The sequence below is a fragment of the Octopus bimaculoides genome, chromosome 10 (assembly GCF_046866305.1).
Source record: "Octopus bimaculoides isolate indiv1 chromosome 10, ASM4686630v1, whole genome shotgun sequence".
In the NCBI taxonomy this organism is placed as follows: Eukaryota; Metazoa; Mollusca; class Cephalopoda; order Octopoda; family Octopodidae; genus Octopus; species Octopus bimaculoides.
The window spans coordinates 53505792-53527374 of NC_142937.1; the positions used below are offsets into that span (position 1 = coordinate 53505792).

Below are 21583 nucleotides of genomic sequence, written 5' to 3' on the forward strand. Positions count from 1 at the left end.
ACACATACCCCCACACACACCACACACACACAACACATATACAAATGCACATACACACGCACACTTGCGCACACACACGCAAACACACACACATACATATACATACACACACACACCCATGCATACATAACCCATTCACATATACCTCCCACACACCTGACAACCCATACATACCTCCCATTCACAAATGCCTCCCATTCACATATACCTCCCACACACCTGACACATACACCTCCCACACACCTGGTATATATACCGCCCACACACCTGACAACACGTATGACAGACATACATGCATGCTCATACACACATATAGACGAACGCACACATATATACACACATACACACGCACAGTGATGCACACAACCCTACACACTCACAGACACACACACCCATATTATACGCACACATATAAATGCACACGCCTACACACAACCACATACACATACACACACAACCACGTACATATACACACATACACACAGAAGTGCATACACACAATAAAACGCACACATACTTGACACACATCTCTACGCTTACACACACACATATGCACACACACACACACACACATATACACAAGCACACACACACATATACACAAGCACATACACACGCATACACACATATACACACACACACACACACTCGCATACGCACGCACACATACCTCCCACATACACAACACACACTCACACTGACACACATATAATTACACACACATGGGCATAAATAACACAAGCACATGCACGCACGTACGTAAGCAAACGCACGCACATACACATACATACACAGGAACGCACATATACACAACATACACACACATACGCACAAAAATATACACACGCGCACACACACATACAGACACACATATGCATACACACGCATGCACACACACACACGCACACGTACCTAACACTCACAATCCCACACACACACTCATACACACATCCACACACAAATACACATACACGCACACACACACGTGCATAGGCGCAAAAAACGCACATATACCTCCACACACAGCCCCCCCCCCCCGTCTACACACACACGCACACACACATACACATGCACACACACAAAATACACATATACACATGTACAAACGAACTCACATACACACACGCAAATGAACTCCCATAACTCCTATACACATAACACACACAGACACACACACACACAAGTATACATACATGGACACACACGCAACTGAACTCACACATAACTCCTATGCACACACAACAAACACTAACATATACACGCACCTAAGTATACATGCGATCAACAGAGCAAACCGCACGCATATACACACATGTACACACACACATATATATATACACATACACACACGCACACACAGATGTAGGCACACACTGCAAGAAAGACACACTCACACAACATACATATACACACACGCACACATACTAAAAAACTGCTTGCTCACTTTCTACTGACCATCATCCACGCACATGAAAAAAGGTGACACACAGACAACCACTCCCAAATAATTCCTTCTACTACGTTAAGCAACACACACACATACGCACATACATGTGCTGTTATTACACACACACACACACACACACAGACCTGCTCGCACGCATACATACCTCCCTCCCTTGCACTCTCCTGTCTTAGAAAGAACTTTTTCTCCACCCTTTCCCTTCCGGTCATTCCACAATGTAATCTCGTGTTTATCATTGGCGATTTTTTCTTCCTCCGTCTTATCTTCTTTGGACTTTCCTATATTTCCGACGAAGAGCTTCGCTCGAAACGTCAAATTCTCTTTCTTTCCTTTCTTGAGCATCCAGTAACACAATATCTGTATCACGTCCTTGTGTTGTTTTTTGTGTTTTTTTCTGTTGTTTTTCTTGTTTGAACTCACTATATATATATATGTGTGTGTGTGTGTGTGTATATATATATATATATATATATATATATATATATATATATATACACATACATTATGTATGTATTTGTGTGTGTGTGTATATATATATATATATATATATATATATATATAATATGATATAATGTATATGTAAAGGAAGAACTATGTTGTTATGGGAGGAACAGCACAAAAAGGCAACTGGGACACCACTTCAAATGAACAGGACCAAAGACATATATTGGATGGCTGTGCTCGAATTGTGCCAAGTTTGAAGGTAAATAGACTCTTTCCTTCTTCATTTTTATGTTGCAATCTATTCAACCTTTTGAACCCAGATTGTTTAGAATATCTCATAAAAAACTGAAACCCTAGAAAACTAATAATGGCCTGTATCATCATCATCATCATCATCATCATCATTATTTTATGTCCAATTTCCATGCTAGCTTGGGTTGGGTGGTTTTGCAGGATCCCATGAGCCAGAATTCTGTGTAACACTTCAATGTCTACTTTAGCACAGATTCTACAATTAGCTACCCTTCCTAATGCCAACCACTTTACCAAGTGTAAAGAGTGTTTTTCATGTGACACCAGCACTATGTATCTGTGTCAAAAAAAAAGGAAGGTAGGCATTGATCTTGGGCTGCTATGATAAACCCCTCTGTTTCTGATTTCAAGCCAGAGGCCATTAACCATTGGTGGGTAAGGGCTTTGTCAATATCTGCATTATTCGCTCTCTTTGGGTATTTGCCATTCAGAGGTTTTCCATGCCATTTTTCAGTCATAATATCTAAGGCAGCAATTTTTGCACGGGTTTTCAAGCGCTTAGCTTTTTCTGCAGGTGTTTCTAGTTCATCTAATTCTTGAATTTGTTGCAATTGGAATTCACTTAGTTAGTCCTTTGCCTGTTTTGTTACTGAGTAAGATGCTTTCTTGCTTTCATGTTTTAAGACAAGTTTTAGCATCCAGTCCTCAGAGTTTTTCAGATAGGTGTCTAGGCCAATTGTGGCTACCTTCATTGATAATGCCAGCTGTAGAAGTCCACGGCCTCCCTCTTTTCTTGGCAGATAAAGACATTCTATATCTGCCTTAGGGTGGTGCATTCTATGCATTGTCAACAGTTTTCGTATTTTTCTGTCAACATTACATATTTCAGTAATTGACCAGTTAACGATATTGAAACTGTAAGTCACGACTGGTATGGCTAGAACATTGATCGCTTCGATCCTGTTTCTCGCGTTCAGCTCTGTCTTCAGTATTGCTCTCACCCTGCGATAACATTCTCTTCTGATCCTTTCCCTCATCACTGAGTGCTTGATATTGTCCCCTTCAATTACCCCTAGGTATTTGTAGCTCTCCGCTGGTTCTAACTCTTTTATGACATTTTGCTGGTCAAGGTTCACATTAGATGTATTTGTCATTTTTCCTTTGATAAAGGTAGCTTTTGCACATTTATCAAGGCCAAATTGCATCCTGATGTCATCACTGAATTGTTTAACAATCGCTAGTAGGCCTTTGAGTTGTTGGTCATTTTTTGCAAAGAGCTTTAAATCATCCATGTAAATGAGATGATTTATATTTTTATCAAATATTTTATAACCATACTGTGCATCATTGAGCAATTTTGAGAGCGGTATTAGGGCTAGACAGAAGAGGAGTGATGATAGTGAGTCACCCTGGAAAATGCCACATGAAATTCTTACATCTCCAGCATTTAGAGATTCATTGTCATTGTTCAACATCAGTGTGGTTCTCCATGATCTCATACTTACAGATAAAAAGTTTCACAGAGTAGGAGCTATTTTATACATTTCCAGACATTTCCTAATCCAGCTATGTGGTAGGCTATCAAAGGCCTTTTTATAGTCTATCCAGGCTATAGACAAGTTTTTGTGTCGCTTGTGACAATCTTCTAAGATCATCTTATTGATGAGTAGCTGATCTTTACAACCATAAGATCCACGTTTACATCCCTTTTGCTCATTAGGGAATATGCTACTTTCTATTAAAAAACTATAGGTGTACTCGGTTAGGACAGATGTTAGCGTCTTATACATTGTTGTTAAGCAGGTTATGGGGCGATAATTTTTTGGTTCGTTTGTTTCCTCATTTTTTGGAAGCAGGAATGTTAAACCATTAACTAGCCAAGAGGGCATCAAACTAGGATTTTGCAAAACATTGTTGTAAAGTTTTGTTAGCAGTTCATGGCTTTCTGGGAAGGCATTCAACCAGAAGTTAGGAATTTTATCCTTTCCTGGAGACTTCCATTTGCTTGACCTCCTGAGAGCAGATCTTATATCTTCTACCTTGACCCCCTCCCACTTTTGCTCCTCTAAGGAGTTTAGGTCTGTAGATATTCTATCAATCCAAGGGGCCTTTTCATTGTGTGTTTATTATTATTATTATTATTATTATTATTATTATTATTATTATTATTATTATTATTATTATTATTATTATTATAATAATAATAATAATAATAATAATAATAATAATAATAATGACAAAAAGATTTCAAATCTTGCCACAAGGCCATCAATTTGAGGGGAGGATGTAAGTCAATTACATCAACCCTAGTGCTCAACTGGTACTTAGTTTATCAAACCCAAAATGGATGAAAAGTAAAGTCAGGCAAAATTTGGGCTCAGAACACAAAGACAGACAAGATGTCACTAAGCATTTTGCTCAGCAACTCTGCAAGCTCACTACCCTAATAATAATATTAATAATAATAATAATAATAATGGTTTCGAATTTTGGCACTAGGCCAGCAATTTCGGGGGAGGGGGTAAGTTGATGACATCAACCTCAGTGCCCAACTGGCACTTATTTCAGCAACTCCAAAACGATGAAAGGCAAAGTTGATCTCAGTGGCATTTGAACCCAGAATATAAAGACGGACAAAATGCTGCTAAGCATTTTGTTCATAGTGCTAACACTTCTGCCAGCTTACTACCTTAATAATCTTACTATAATGCTTGTTGTGTCTGTCTATCTGTCCGTCTGTCTGACTGTTCCCTCTTCACGGTCAAACAGCTGTCAAATGATTTGGGGGATTACGAAGGAGGTAATCAGGAGGGTTTTAGTGAAAAAAATGTGAAAAAGTATGATTATTTAGTGGATATTGATTTTTGTATTAATAAATCACCTTTGACTTTTTTTGTTAAAATTCCAGCAACGAGGATTAACTCTGGATTTCCCCCCTATATAGTTCATGAATTTAGAGGGTTTAGATTTGCAATACTATCCCTTTATTTCCCATCGTAGATGGGCAGATTTGCTATCTTACTATAATAGGCATTATGTCTGTCTGTCCGTCGGTCCATCTCTTTGTCTGTTCCCTCTTCACAGCCAGACAGTTAGTCCAATGGGGATTACAAAGACAGTCGTCAGGAAGAATTTTACCATTAAAAAAATCAAGAAAGTATGATTATTTCGTGAATATCGATTTTTAAATTGATAAACCACCTTTGCATTTTTATTAAAAATTCACCAACCATGAGTAACTCTGGACTTTCATCATAAAGTTTGTGGCCCCATCATAGATATGAAAGGGGTCATGAGGATGGTTAATAGCAAAAATAAAATGGAAAAAGTGTGTCAGTATATAGTGTATGATTATTTAGTGGTTATTGAAGTGTGTCAGTCTCAAGTAGGATTCGAAATGGCTAATCAAAGTGGCTGTTGTTTACATCTCAGTTTTGTCAATCAAAATAACCCATGGTACCAAAACATTCAGACGTTTATTCACATAGAACAGTGAGAGGTAAGTCTTAGTTTGATTTTTGGCAACCCTGAAGATTCCATTCGTGCATTCACAGCAAACAAGGCACAAGGCCAGACTTTAGATCGTGTAGGTGTATTTTTATCCAATCCAACGTTTACAGAGCCAGATATGTATAGCTATGAGTAGAGCAACAAACTCCAGTAATTTGAAAATTAGTGTCGACCAAACAGAAAATATCATCTACAAAGAAGTTTTGTAATCATATTGTAATCATATCGAAAGGAATATGATTCATAATTCAAATAAGGAAATTTGTGAACTTTGAATGTATAAGAGTATAAACAAACATAAAATAGTGTAAACAATGTGGTGTTTGTGGTGTTATGGGTTGTGATGAGCTATGTGGTGTTGGTGGAGAGGATTGCAGATGAGGCAAATGGAAGTGAAGACTGCAGGGGCCAGCAGAAGAGCCATGGAGGCATGCATGGGCACAGAGCATGTACAGCAGTTCGATGAGAGTGTGTGAAAGGTTGTGTTTTTATCTGGTCAGTGATCGCTCATCCTGCCATGGTCAACAGGTAAGGTCTCTCTGTATTTCTTTCTCCCTTTTGCTTCTTTTTCTGTTGTCTTTTTCCTCCATAACGCTACAAGCTATTTAGACCCATAGCAAAAAAAAAAAAGAATTATGAGTGTAGTCCGTATTTCGAATGATATGGTCAAACCGTTTTGATGTTCACGAATGTAGTCGTTCGGTTAAAGATGAAGTTGGTTGTGAAACTCCACGGCATAGACGACTTAGCGAGTTTTATATCGCTGTACCTAGATGGTTCGGCGTTAGCGCTATAATTAGAAATGGAAGAAAGGGACCAACTTAGCATGGAAAAAATAGAAATCCGCTTGATGGAGGCCTTTGCAGAGGCTTAATTGGCTGGGTATGAAGGAGAATCGCTGGACCGGACGGTTAAGTTAGCGTTTGTGACTGGATTTCCTGACATGTCAGTCGAGTTGTAAAAGCTGGCGAACGTTAACTCTATGGTGATGGCAGACATTATATCTCGGGCTCACGTGCTAGTTTCGTGTTGCAGGACGCCGCCGGTAGCAGCGACTGCTACAACGAAAAGTGGCCGAGCAAGGAGTAGTGGAGAGGGGTCAAACAAGGAATGTGTGCGACCATTCAAAGGACAGTGTTTCCAGTGTCAGGGATCGCACATGGTGCGAGACTGCAAGTCACTCAAGCCTGAGGTCATTTGCTACCGGTGTTGAGAAATAGGACATATAGCCAGCGAATATCTGCAAGGAAACGGTCTAAGGGAGACTACTGTACTGGTAGTTATCCCTTTGGATCAATAGAGGCTCGTTTGTTGTTACCTGTAGTCAACATTCTGGTGGAGAGGAAGATGTTGCGAGCACTTGTGGACACAGGCTCTACGACGACCCTGATGACTCCAGAAGTGGTAGAAACGTGGAGTGGAGAAAGCAGTGTAAGGGCAGTCGACGGAAGAGAGGTACACTGTGAAGGCATTACAGATGTGCAGGGAACAAAGCTGACGCCTCAAGCAATTGTAGTTGGCCACTTGGTGGGCGAGATTGTCAACAAGTCCTGTGTAACATTTGGGGTTGTGGGGAAACCGTGTATGGCGAGACTGTGCATTGGTGAGAACCGCGAGGAAAACTATGCAGCACACACCATTGAAGACCAGGACTTTTGTGCTGTCTTCGATGGCCAGAGGTGGACAGTGGAGTGGCACTGGAAGGGAAAGCCCCCAACGTTAAAAAATAAAGTGGGCTGCTATCAGCATACTCTGAAACGAGATGCCAGAAGCGAGTTCGAGGGGGAGGTGGAGCGGTGGATTAAGGAGGGCATATTGATCCCTTGGGAAAAAGAAGTAGAAAGCGGAATCCTGCCGCTGATGGCGGTGGTACAGTCCACAAAGCATAAGGTCAGACCAGTGCTTGACTTCCGAGAGCTGAATGACCATGTATCATGTCATACGGGCGGTGAGGCCACAGATGTCTGCGGGGATACCTTGCGAGAGTGGAGGCAGATGACAGGGGCCTCCACGATGGTCGATTTGAAGTCGGCATACCTGCATTTGCATGTGGCTGAGAGACTGTGAAAGCATCAGCTTGTCAGGTATAAGGGCCAGACATACTGTCTGACCAGGCTGGGGTTTGGGCTAAATTCAGCGCCAAAGATTATGGCAACAATTCTCAAGGCCATCCTGGGAAAGGTGGACAGAGTAAAAAGGGTCACCAATTCATACATCAATGACATCCTTGTGGATGAAACCATAATGCCAGCAATAGAAGTCATAGGCCACCTGAAGAGTTTTGAACTGATTGCCAAGCCACCAGAAGCGATGGAGAGATGTGCTGCACTGGACCTCAAACTATGGAGAAACAAGGCCGGCGCGTTCGTGTTTCAGCGAGGGAACGAGATCCCCGAACTGGGCACCAGCATGAGTAGACGGGAACTGTTCTCGATGTGTGGGAAGCTAGTGGGACACTACCCGATTGCAGGATGGCACTGGACAGCATGTAGCTTCATCAAGAGACGAACCGAAGGAGCAAAGTGGAATGATAGAGTGGGGGAGAAAATAACTGACATGATGCAGGAAGTCTTGGTCAGAGTGAGAGCAGAGGATCCAGTGAGGGGCAGTTGGTATGTTCCCAAATCAAAGAGCGAGATCGTATGGTGTGACGCCAGTAGCATTGCAATAGGGGTTGTCTTGGAAATGGGAGGCGTCATGGTGGAAGATGCAGCCTGACTCAAGAAGACGGGTGACTGCAACCATATCAATGTGGCGGAGTTGGATACCGTGTTGAAGGGGGTGAACCTGGCCTTGAAGTGGGGGCTGCACACCATAGAAATTAGGACCAATTCGGCCACTGTACTTGGTTGGGTGGCGGCAGTCATCACCAATGAGCGGAGGGTGTGAACCAAAGGGGCCACAGAGATGTTGGTAATGCGTTGATTGGAGATACTGCGTGAACTAACCGCTAAGTTCGATCTGAAGCTGAGCGTGATCTTTGTGCCTTCTGAGAAGAACAGGGCAGACGTCCTGACCAGGATAAAGCGAGCCTGGTTGCAGGTACCAGAGGATGCAGAGCAGGCTATGGCTGCAGTGTATGCCATCTGAGTGACTCGGAGTTGAGGAGACTGCATACCATGCATCACATGGGAGTGGACAGGAAGTTGTTCCTAGCCAGGAAAGTTGACTCCGATGTAACAAGATGGAGCATGCAGAGAGTGGTTAGCAGCTGTGACAGGTGCCAGTCCATCGATCCTGCTCCAGGCATACATAGAGGTGGGAAGTATTCCAGTGGACCACAACTGGAAATGACTGCCAGTGGACATAACACAATACCGTCAGGGGACGTACCTCTCAATAGTTGACTGTGGACCGCAGAGGAAATTGTGAGAGTATTAAATGAGATATTCCTGGAACGAGGCCCCGTGGATGAGCTGCTTCTGGATAATGGCACTACATTTCGCTCGGAGGTGCTGAAAGAAATGCTTGACGGGTGGCAGGTCAGCCGCTTCTTCAAGGCAGCATACCAGCCAAGTGGAAATGGAGTGGTGGAAACGCATCATCCTACCATCAAGACCATGGCAGAGAGGGGCCACATTTCACCAATCGAGGCCATATTTTGGTACAATATGTCGCCCAGGTCAGGACAGGGGCTGAGGAGTCAGTGCCACACAGGGCAATATTCAGGTACAAGTGGAGGCATCCATGTACTGCATCAATGCAACCTGGTGGATAGGAAAAGCACGCCTTCGTGCAGGTGGGGGAAGAAGTTTGGGTAAAACCCCCAAATGCACGGTGTACATCACAATGGGGAAAGGGAACAATAGCCTCCATCAATTCGAAGAACAACATCTCTGTCGATGGTATGCCATGCCATGTTTTGGATATGCGGAAGATTGTCAATGCTTCAGAGGATAAAACCTGCAGCAGTGTGCAAGAAGAGTGAGTGGGAAAGCCGGTTGAGTGGTCTGTAGATCGGGGGGGGGGGCGTGTGGTGTCTGTGGTGTTCTGGGCTGTGATGAGCTATGTGGTGTTGGTGGAGAGGACTGTAGATGAGGCAAACGGAAGTGAAGACTGCAGGGGCTGGCGGAAGAGCCACGGGGGCATGCGTGGACACAGAGCACGTGCAGACAGTTCGATGAGAGTGTGTGAAAGGTTGTGTTTTTATCTGGTCAGTGATTGCTCATCCTGCCATGGTCAACAGGTAAGGTCTCTGTATTTCTTTCTCCCTTTTGCTTCTTTTTCTGTTGTCCTTTTCCTCCATCACGCTACAAACAACTAAAAAAAAGTATATCTAAATAGCATTTTTTTCTTAATACTTTTTATGTAGTGGTTGAAGGAAGCTCTGGCTTTCATTAGGAATGGTCCACATAACCATTCATGGTACAGAGGCTTGGAGCCTATTTCAGTTTGGGAGTGAATCGTTATCACGTGTCACTTTGTCACAAACACGTCATATAGCTGCAATAGAATGCTGTATCACCAACAATAATGTGATTTCTCTAAGACATCACCCAGTAATCTATCAAGTCCATTAACACATTTCTCAATACATACTACTATTATGACTTCCCTTCCTCATCTTAGGCCATCGTTGTAGATGGGTAGATTTGCTAGTAATAATAATAATAATAATAATAATAGAATGCATTTAATGTAACAGAATAAAGATTTTGTTGTATTTGGGGCTGGCATGCCAATTAACCATATGCACTATATATTTGGTCTTCACTTCAGCTTTATTATTATTCTAATTTTAGTGTCCTTTATCTTAAAACTTTTGTCACATGTTCTGTAACCTCTTCAGCAACTCTCCATTCCACATGTCTCTTCCTGTTCTGTTTAGCCCATTCTGTCTTTCTGTGGTGTGTACCCTTATCTGTACATGCATTTGCGTCTGTATCTGTGTGTGTGTGTGTGTGTGTGTGTGTGCTCGCGTGCGTGCATGTCTATGCATTTAGTATGTGTGCTTTGTATGCATGTATATGAGCTTGCTTACTACACAATTTGTACCCATATCTTTTATTTAGTTGTTTCTTTGTTTTTTGCTTTTTTATTCGTTTATTTAATTATTTATTTTTTTCACATTCCATTTTAAGTATGCGTATGTGTCTTGTGTGTGTGTATATAGGTTTATGTACTATACTGTTTGTATCTGTGTTTCTATTTTTCTTTTCTCCTCTCCTTTTGTCCTTAGTCGTCATGTTGCATAGTGTGGTAGAGTGAAGGGGATGTTGTCATTCCATTCATGTTCCTGTTGAGGCTCAGTCTATCTATTACTATGTGTGTAGTCTCTGTAATCGGTCTAAGAATTGTGTCTGGTCTATGTGTCGATAATATCTTAATATCTATTTTATTAACTGAATGTTTATGTTCTATTTGAGCATGTTAATAGAACACTAACAAGCTTTTCTCTTCCATGAGCTCCCACTAGTGTTCACCTATACTATGTGCTGTCTCCCTGATGTATGTTGTTGTCCTGTTTCTGCACCATCCCTCAGTATACTGTATACTATAGACTACAATCCTAATCTTACAGTTTACCTGTGGGTTCATCTTACATACTACACATTTGTTATCTGCACATGGGGGGCTTTCAGATGGATATGTTCTACAGATCAGGGATTTTATGGGGGTTCTTGGCCTTTCTACTACTTTAATCCATAGATTCATCTTATCTAAGGTTTTCCTAAAAAGGTATGCTAGGTTGCTACCAGGAGTAGCATCAGCGAGCATGACACACTGTTATTTTTGGCTGTTGTACCATAAGCTGGCCTTATTTGTCTTTTTCTTGGTCCTTTCTAAGCTATTCCAGGATTTACACCTGTATAACAGGTAGATCCCATTTGCATCATTCTCTACGATGGCCTTATTCTTAGCCTTGGGTCTTTTGTATGCTCTGATCCTGTCCCTTTGCCTGTAGCCAGAGAATCACATGCAGTGAATGAAGTGTTGTATGTGTCTTTCTAATTCCACAGGGCTACACATGCAGGACATATTTCTCATCTCTCTCACCAAGTCCTCTATTAGAATATTGAACTTTATGTTGTCTGCAATAGCTGCATCCTTGTGGACCAGGTATTTAGAGGCCACGTGGTTCTTGGAGGCTGATTTTCATCAAATCTCTGATAATGGTGTTTGTTTGTGGTTAGAATAGTTTTCTTTGATTCTTTTACTTGTTTCAGTCATTTGACTGTGGCCATGCTGGAGCACCGCCTTTAGTCAAACAAATCAATCCCAGGACTTATTCTTCGTAAGCCTAGCACTTATTCTATTGGTCACTTTTGCCGAGCTGCTAAGTTTCGGGGACGTAAACACATCATCATCGGTTGTCAAGTGATGGTGGGGGGAACAAATACGTACATATATATATATATATGTATATATATATATATGACAGGCTTCTTTCAGTTTCCGTCTACCAAATCCACTCACAAGGCTTTGGTCAGCCTGAGGCTATAGTAGAAGACACTTGCCTAAGGTGCCACACAGTGGGACCGAACCTGGAACCATGTGGTTGGTAAGCAAGTTACTTACCACACAGCCATTCCTGCACCCGTGAAATAGTTTCTGTTACATGACATAGAATATGGCCATATCATTCATACACGGGTAATGAAGTGCAGGAGGAGGAAGAGGAAAAAAAAAACAATGATTGTTCCCTATCCTCTGAGTTTGGTGAATGGAACATACATCTTGGCAACAAAGTGGATTCCACAGGAACCATGGTAGAATATCATAAAGTCTTGGGTGTAGAGCATCAGAATGGTCAGCAATCTATCTTCTCCACACCTAATTCCATTACTCATTATTAATCATATAACTATTTGACAGCAAAGATTGTATTGTCATAAATCATTTTTTTCTCTGTCACTCAGGATGTGGATATTTTAGACACAAAAGTTGGACTGAGACCATTTAGGGAACAAACCCGTCTGGACCAGGAAACTATCACATTTAATGGTCGGTCTATACAGGTGAGTTCTCTTATCTTTACTACTGTCTCTTCCTTCTACTCCTACTCCTTGACTGAATCCCTATTTCGTAACCAACTTCATCTAGAAGAGAACCACAAGGAAGACTATATTAAGAACTTCTCCATTAAGTTGATATACAGTAAATCAATAAATCACTTTCAGATGTTTCATAAAATACAAAGGTCATCACTGATTGGTTTAATTGTATGTCTAATAGACTTAATACAGTAATGCCTCGATATACAATTTAACTCATTGTATATCGCTTTTAAAGTGAAAACTCATAAAGCAGAGCAATAATTTCTCATAACAGGAATGTTATAAATCATAATTCGTTCGTAGAAAAATATTTTACTTATAAAATGTATAATACTCATAAAGAAATGGCAAAAAAACAACAGTAGGATGTAAAGAATATTTTATATAGCATAAAAAGAATGTCAATTTCATTTGTAATGAAGAATATTGTTATTATAATTGTTTTCTGAATCACTTTTACTCGCACTAGACTCACACACACCATCACTTGTAGACATGATCACCAATTCACTAGCACTCATTGACAGACTTGTAGATTTCTTTTTAAAAAACAAGTTTAGAGTTGTGTGCTTAGAAGAAGCATTCTTTCGCTCTTATTTATACCTGTAATTACTGGGGCACTGGGATATGTAACACACTGCCTAAATACCAGTCTTGAGAAATTAGGCTTCTTAAAACCAAAATGGAGAAAGCTGGTTCGAAGACTACAGATTCAAGCCTTCACTGGAAGTATAAAAATCTGTAAAACTTTCCAGAGATTTATCATTTAAGTATATATATGAGCATGTCTAGACATACAGCTATGTGCATGAGAAGATTTGCCAATGTTCTGCACTGTGAGGACCAAAGACTCGAGGTATTTCGTGTTGCAAGACAGTGTAGGAGAGAGAATAGTGATGTCGTAGGAAAGAAATGTGTTCACATGGATGATGGTACGCTTGCACTAAATGAGGCTGCAAAGAAAGTGGTCTGGAGATGCCACTACAATAGATTGCTTAATAAAGAGAATGAATGGGAGAAAGAGAGCCTGCCGTATGTCGACCCAACAGAGGGACCAGCTATCCGAGTTGATAGTACCAGGGTAGATAAAGCAATTAAGAGTATGAAGACAGGGAAAGCCCCCGGCCCATCAGGAATCACTGCAGAGATGCTCAAAATATCTGGCAGTGTTGGCTACAGCCTAGTCACCCGTATTACGAACCAGGTGTTACACGAAGGAGTCATACCCAATGACTGGTGTAGCAGCACCATAGTCAACTGCTACAAAGGTAAAGGTGACGCATTAGATACAAATAATTACAGAGGCATCAAGCTGTTAGATCAGGTTATGAAAGTTACAGAGAGGGTCATAGCCCAACTAATTAGGGAGCAAATCAATTTAGATGAGATGCAGTTTGGGTTCGTGCCAGGTAAAAGCACTACTGATGCCATATTTCTAGTAAGACAGCTGCAGGAGAAATACCTAACCAAGGATAAACCTCTATACCTGGCTTTCGTTGACATGGAGAAAGCCTTTGACAGGGTCCCCCGATCCCTTATCTGGTGGTCAATGAGGAAACTTGGGATAGAAGAATGGTTAGTGAGAGCTGTGCGAGCCATGTACAGAGATGCTGCCAGTAAGGTGAGGGTTGGAAATGAGTACAGCAATGAATTCCGGGTAGAGGTAGGGGTCCATCAAGGTTCCGTCCTCAGCCCCCTCCTATTTATCATAGTCCTCCAGGCAATCACAGAGGAGTTCAAGACAGGTTGCCCCTGGGAGCTCCTCTATGCTGATGACCTTGCACTAATTGCGGAGTCACTATCAGAACTAGAGGAGAAGTTTCAGGTGTGGAAGCAAGGGCTAGAATTGAAGGGCCTTAGAGTCAACCTAGCTAAAATCAAAATCTTAATAAGTAGGAAGGTAGATAAAACACAAACCCCTTCAGGTAGATGGCCCTGCTCAGTCTGTAGAAAAGGCATAGGTAGTAACTCTATAAGATGTACCCGGTGCAAGCTATGGACACATAAGAGGTGCAGCAATATCAAAGGCAGGTTAACTAGGAAGTTAGTTTTTGTATGTGGCAGATGTTCAGGTGCAATAAAGACTGTAAACAAACAGGAAACAACTTCTATTTCATTCCAGGGTGAAAAACTAGAGGTAGTCGATAGCTTCCGCTATCTGGGTGACCAAGTTAGTAGTGGGGGTGGGTGCGCTGAAAGTGTAGCTGCTAGAATAAGAATAGCCTGGGCAAAGTTTAGAGAGCTCTTACCTCTGCTGGCGACAAAGGGACTCTCACTCAGAGTAAAAGGCAGACTGTATGACGCATGTGTACGAACAGCCATGCTACATGGCAGTGAAACATGGGCTGAGGACATGCGTAAGCTCGCAAGGAATGAAGCCAGTATGCTCCGTTGGATGTGTAATGTCAATGTGAATACCCGTCAGAGTGTAAGTATCTTGAGAGAAAAGCTGAACATTAGAAGCATCAGTTGTGGTGTGCAAGAGAGACGATTGCGCTGGTATGGACATGTGGTGAGAATAGATGAGGATAGCTGCGTGAAAAAGTGCCACACCCTAACAGTTGAGGGAACCCGTGGAAGAGGTAGGCCCAGGAAGACCTGGGCTGAGGTGGTGAGGCAAGACCTTCGTACATTGGGCCTCACCGAGGTAATGACTACTGACCGAGACCTTTGGAAATGTGCTGTGCATGAGAAGACCCGGCAAGCCAAGTGAGATCGTTGCCAGTGCCCCTGGACTGGCTCTTGTGCGGGTGGCACATAAGATGCACCATTTTGAGCGTGGCCGTTGCCAGTACCGCCTGACTGGCCTTCGTAGGATTTTCGAGTGAGATCGTTGCCAGTGCTGCTGGACTGGCTCTTGTGCGGGTGGCACATAAAATACACCATTTTGAGCGTGGCCGTTGCCAGTACCGCCTGACTGGCCTTCGTGCGGGTGACACGTAAAAGCACCCACTACACTCTCTGATTGGTTGGCATTAGGAAGGGCATCCAGCTGTAGAAACTCTGCCAAATTAGATTGGAGCCTGGTGTTGCCATCCGGTTTCACCAGTCCTCAGCCAAATCGTCCAACCCATGCTAGCATGGAAAGCGGACGTTAAACGATGATGATGATACATACATACATAGTTCAAATTTATAGAAAAACAAAGATGAAGACAGGTGTAGGAACTACAAGCAAGTGTATTAGTTTGACACTTGGGAAAAATGAAAGTCTTTTATGTTTCAAATTTAAGCTCTTTAACAGAAAGGAATAAGAGGAAATAGAGAGAGAATGAAAAAAAAACATGTTGAGTTCACTGGTCCAACATGGTGAATGCATACGTGGATGGATACATACATACATACATACATACATACATACATACATACGTACATACATACCCTGTTGATGTAGTTGAAATTCCAATGAAGAAGCCAACAATGCTTGTGCAAAATTTTAGGTCCAGTAAGGCTTGCACAACACCACATAGACCCTCTCCACTCTATTGACATTTTGCAGGCACAAGCCAAAGCAAGATATCCAGTGCCAGTATGGATCACAGGCTCAAGAATGTAGGAGCACAATGATCTCGAGTGCAAGCAAAAGATCCCCAAAATGTTCAATGTCATTCCCTGCACATCTGGTTTTATATCAGAGTGAACTTCTCTTAGAGATATGCTTTCACACAAGCTGAAGGATGCCTCGCTTCCAGTGGTCTTCAAGCATGCCAAACACCAATCCAGAATTTCTGAGTCCATGCTATCACTAGTTAGACATTGAACCTATACTAGGTTCATCCGTTCATTTGACCATTTCATTTTTAGTCCTGCTGGGTTTTTAGCAACCCTCCTCACCAGGCTAGCCAATAATCCAACCATGCAAAAGGTTGTAGTGGATTCCATGTTACCAGTAGCACTCTTGTATAATAAAACAGAGTTTGTGTGTGTGTACATGTGTGTGTGTGTGTGTGTGTGTGTTCCTTATGGATTCAAAAACTGAGTTGCCAATTTTGACGTATGAGGTATCAAAAGATGCAGTAATCTTTCAGATACCAAATAAAGCATGTTTCTTTTTGCACAAGAACTCTTTTTTTACTACAAAAATAAGTCTAACCCCTCCTCAGTTGTCGACTGTTAATTCCCCCCTATTTTGAGCTTTTAACAACAATATAGGAAAACTTCATAAAACAGCAGCATCCAGAAATTTTTAAAATATAAAATTTGCAGAGAGTTAGAGCTTCGAACGAACAAGCAACAACAGCATGGATGTACAGAGTAAACAATTGATGAAGACAAACATTAAAGGCAGTTAGGCCAAGATGCATTGTAATGGGTAACACCTGGGAAAAATTTTGAAAGGAGAATAGAATAAATACAAGAGAAGAAAATAGTAGAAGAGAAAAAATGTCGGAAGGCAAGAAAAAAGGACATCCAGTTAAGTACGCGTCACATCTAGAAAAGACAGGGGTGAGAAAAAAATGGCCTGTAGTCATGTGGGAACAAACAGGCAGAGGAGAAGAGAGACAAGAGAGTGCTTGAGGGAAAGAAACAAAAAAAAGCTTGAAACTCATGCGACCCCTACTATCAGCAGCTTTATTTACATTTTAATTAATTAATATTATCCCAAGCCACTTCTAGCAAGGCTTGCCCCAAGGGTTGGGAATACCTGCTATAGTAGAAAGCATTATATATATATGTTGTTGTTTTCTCTCTGTTTAGGTCATTAACAACTATGGTCATGGTGGCTGTGGTCTGACAACTTTCGTTGGTTGTGCAAAAGATGTTGTGGCTATGATCAGAGAAGCTGGTGCAGCACCATGGTACAGTGCTAAACTTTAACGGTGTGAGTCTTTAACTGCTGGATTGTATTGAAACAGCATTGACAATACACACACATACATATATATACACAGACACACAAGCACACATAGATATACACATACATAGACAAACACATATATACCTGGACGGTGTCCAGTCAATTCATCGATGGCAATTTGTCATTGTTTAATCTGTTCCTAGTCAATTTGTCAAGATCATAGGCAAAATGGAAGAATGAATATCTGAATTAAAAAAACGTTTATTTCAAGGTTTGCTGTATTACATATTTATTTTTTCTTAAAATTTAAGATTGTGTGCAATTACTTTTAGAAAAATAATTTTTTGGCTTGGATCATATTTTTCCATGACATTTTTTATACGCAGGTTCATATCTCTGTATTTTTTTCTTTTGGCTTGGTTCGAATCTTTCCTCACATTTAATCACATCAATAAGTTTCCAAATATTTTGATGACTAATATTCACTGTACTTTTCAGTGCGCTGTGATAAGCTTCTTAACTATTTGTAGTACAAGTAATCCTTGTCATGTATCGATCCTGAACATTCCTTATAGGTAATGGAAATGGAAGTTCAAGATCCCAATCTTCTTAAGCTCTTTATAATTTTCATCTGTATGAAGTCTCACCTTGCACACACAATTTTTGCACCTCCAGTATTATCTTCAATCCATCTGCATTCTGCTTATTTTTTGCATACATATAATTTTCTTGATCAACCACTTTGATTTTTCCTTTCTCTGAAGTTATGATCTTGCAGGTAGTCATGTTGATGGGTAGATGTATTGAATAAATTTAATTCGATTTGCTTGAAAATCTTTGTTCATAAACTATTCAGCACAGATACTTGAGAGAGAGAGAGAGAGAGAGAGAGAGAGAGAGTTGGGCAGGGTTAAAGAAACTAAAAAATATATCTAAAACTGTCCAACGACAATTTTAATTCTAAATTGATTGTTCTAAACTTTCCCTCGAAAATAACATTTAAGAGTCTTTTGGGACAAATTGGCCAGTGACAAATTGACAAATTAACCAACGACGAAATAACTGGGGATGAATTATCCTAGCACCTACATCGACACACATATACATAACATACACACACACGCACACACACACACACACACACACACAGACATGCTGATGACTAGATATACACATATACTCACAGATATTTAATTACCTTTTTCCAAACAATTAATTTCATCTTTAAAGACAAAAAAAAAGTTTTAGTGTTTACATTTTTTTCATGCAGTTCAATAAATTTAATCACAAATTATCAATAGGTTACTTATTCCCTGAATCTGTATACTTAGTACTGATCTGGATTTAAACTCTGGAACTAAATTTCTGACCTAAGAATGGTAACAAAGTTAAAGCTTTGATAAATTTCAATTGAAATAATATTATATTTCTAACTTTTTAGTGGTTGTAACACAATGGGCCATGATGTTGGGGAGCAGCTGGTATAGTGGAACTCTAAAAGAGGTAATTACAGCAGTGGATTAGCAGAATCGTTAGAGCAATAGAAAAATGGTTTGTGGTGTTACTTGAGGTTCTTTAGGTTCTGCATTCAAACCTTGCCAAGGTTGACTTTACCTGTCATTCCTCCAGAGTCTATAAAATAAAGTACTAATGAAGTACTAGGGGTCGATGCTACTGACTAACACTCTCCCCTCAAAATTGCAAGCTTTCTGCTTAAATCTGAAAGTATTAAAAACTGATAATTTCATTAATTTTGTAACAAATGATTTTGTTTTAATGAATTCTCTGAATAAATAAAAAATATATTGCATTCAATACTGACTGCCTTGTAATTGTTACTGTTGTCGTTATTGCTGCTTAGCCCCAGGTCTTCCCTAAACAAACAGATCTACAATTAAAGAAATTACATGTCTTTTGTCTTTGTTTTTATTGGATTTTTTTTTTCCAGAATTAAGTTATCTAATGTATCCTTTTTTAAGACAATACAATGTGATTTGAGGCAGATTTGATAGCCATTTCTAGCACGGTGAGTATCCATATATAAGCTTCTGTATTTAACTATGTCGCCTTCCATGAAACATGAATTTTTCTAACAAACAGAAAAAAGATCTTTCCATGTTAAATATAAATATATACTCCAATATCATCATCATCATTATTAAGGCAGCAAGCTAACAGAGTTGTTAGCATGCCAGATAAAATGCTTAGCAGCATTTTATTCTGATTCTGTATGTTCTGAGTTCAAATTCTGCCAAGGTCGAAGTTGCCTTTCATCTTTCCAAAATTAATAAAATAAGTGCCAAAGTATTGGAGGTGGAGGGGAGCATGTAATCAATTTACCCCTTCCCTCAAAATAACTGGCCTTCTGTCAAAATTTGAAATTATTACTATTATTTGCTTATTTTGTCTTTGCTTTGTTTTATTTGAGCTATTCCAAGTTTCACACAGAGACCTCAAGTAACAATAAGTTGGACATTTTACTATGTGTGTTATTTGTGATTAGCAATGATATATCATACAGAAAGGAGGCCAGAATCTGAAAGCTAAAATTCTGTTAAATTTGTAATGTTTCAGTTTTTTGAGAATCAGATATTTTCAGATTAACAATGTTTTCCTTAGAATATGGTCAGTTCCCATGAGGATAATTTTTTGTAGTTCTGATGCCTTGGGGTTTCTTGGTATTTGACCATAGTAACTAAGAGTGCCTTTTGATATTGTCCCCAAAACTCCAATGATTACAGGTACAGTTGTTGCCATGTTTTTGAGACCTCTGTTTCAAGGTTTTTATATTTACTTAACTTTTCAAATGTTTTTTACAGAAGTGCTGCAGTCTGCTGGGAGTAACATGCCTATGAGCAGACATGTTTGTCAATGTAATCTTTATTGCCAAAATATCTGGTCAGGTTAAAATACTGAAGTCCCAAAAATGGTGATATCTTCTTTATTACATTTTGGCACCCAAGTCTCAACCAGAAATATCAAGAGACAACAGTTTTTCATCTAAAGATACCAACAGGTGAACTACAGGAATTTATATAGAACATGTGAGGTACCCATAAGTACGATCTTTTGTAATTCACTTATTTTGGGGCTGCCAGGGATTTGGTCTACATACTTGTTTGCTTCTCTTGGTATCATTCCAAGTGCCCCAATAATAGGTAACATTATTGTTTTGAGATGCCACATTTTTTCCAATATCAATCTCCAGGCCCTTATATTTGCTCAGTTTTCCAAGCATTTTCAGAAATATATTTCTCAGCTAGGGCTGCAACATCAATCAAAAGACTGAGCTTCTCTGCCATGTCATTGGTGTCAGTTAGTTGCATCCAGAGATTATGTGGTTGATTGTCTCTGGATATTCTCCTTCTACATGGCATGATGAACTACTTTCATGTTTCAAAACATTACACTGATAAGGTGGAAGGCATTGATCCTGAGCAGCAATAATATATCCATTGTTAGTTCAAGACCACTGATGGGTAAGGGTTTGGTCAAAATTAGGGCCCCTAACTCTACTGGATATTTACCATGCAGTGGGTTTTGCTCCCATTTCTCTTGAGGCTTGTTAGGCTATGTTTTCTATTTGTTTTGCTTTTCAATTGAGAAAACGTTTTCTTCAGGTAATGATTCATCTAGCAGGTGTTTTTGAGCTGAAAATATCCACTGTGTTTCCCTTCTTTCCTTCCAACTTCATTGTAACCATTTCTTGACTTTCTTCACACAACTAGGAACACTTCCACTTTTTGTCCACATCAATGAAAACAGGAGCAAATTAGTCCAGCATGTTGCAATAAATTTTCTCCCTTGTAACCCAGTACCTTCTCTATTTCAGGAAGGTATGGAGTATTGTTTAGAACAGAGACAAACTGCTGAGATAAGATTTAAAGGATCTCAAAGTGCTACCAAAAGATTTAAAGGATCTCAAAGTGCTACCAAAAGCTGCAAATATCAGCTTGAAATTTGGCCCCTCACAGCCACTGAGGTTCCTCTGAAACTGTATAATGGCTTAATGCTTTTATTACCAAGGGCTCAATAGATAGTTTTGCACCTTCATTTCAAGGAGTCTGCACCAACATATCATTTGCCTATACTTCCCACTTCTTTTCTTGATTATTT

The 21583-nt window shown here is 40.3% G+C and overlaps 1 protein-coding gene across 4 annotated transcripts in view; it reads left to right on the forward strand.

Moving 5' to 3' along the window:
* LOC106875505 (D-amino-acid oxidase) overlaps positions 1-19282 on the forward strand; it is a 154274-nt gene extending 134992 nt beyond the window's left edge. For all 4 annotated transcript variants that reach the window (XM_089358633.1, XM_089358632.1, XM_089358635.1 and 1 more), the window contains exons 9-11: positions 2051-2168; positions 12532-12630; positions 17368-19282. In XM_089358633.1, the coding sequence (XP_089214759.1) occupies positions 2051-2168; positions 12532-12630; positions 17368-17487 (337 nt within the window). In that variant the 3' untranslated portion in view covers positions 17488-19282. The remainder of the gene's footprint in view (positions 1-2050; positions 2169-12531; positions 12631-17367) is intronic.
* Positions 19283-21583: the final 2301 nt, after the last annotated feature.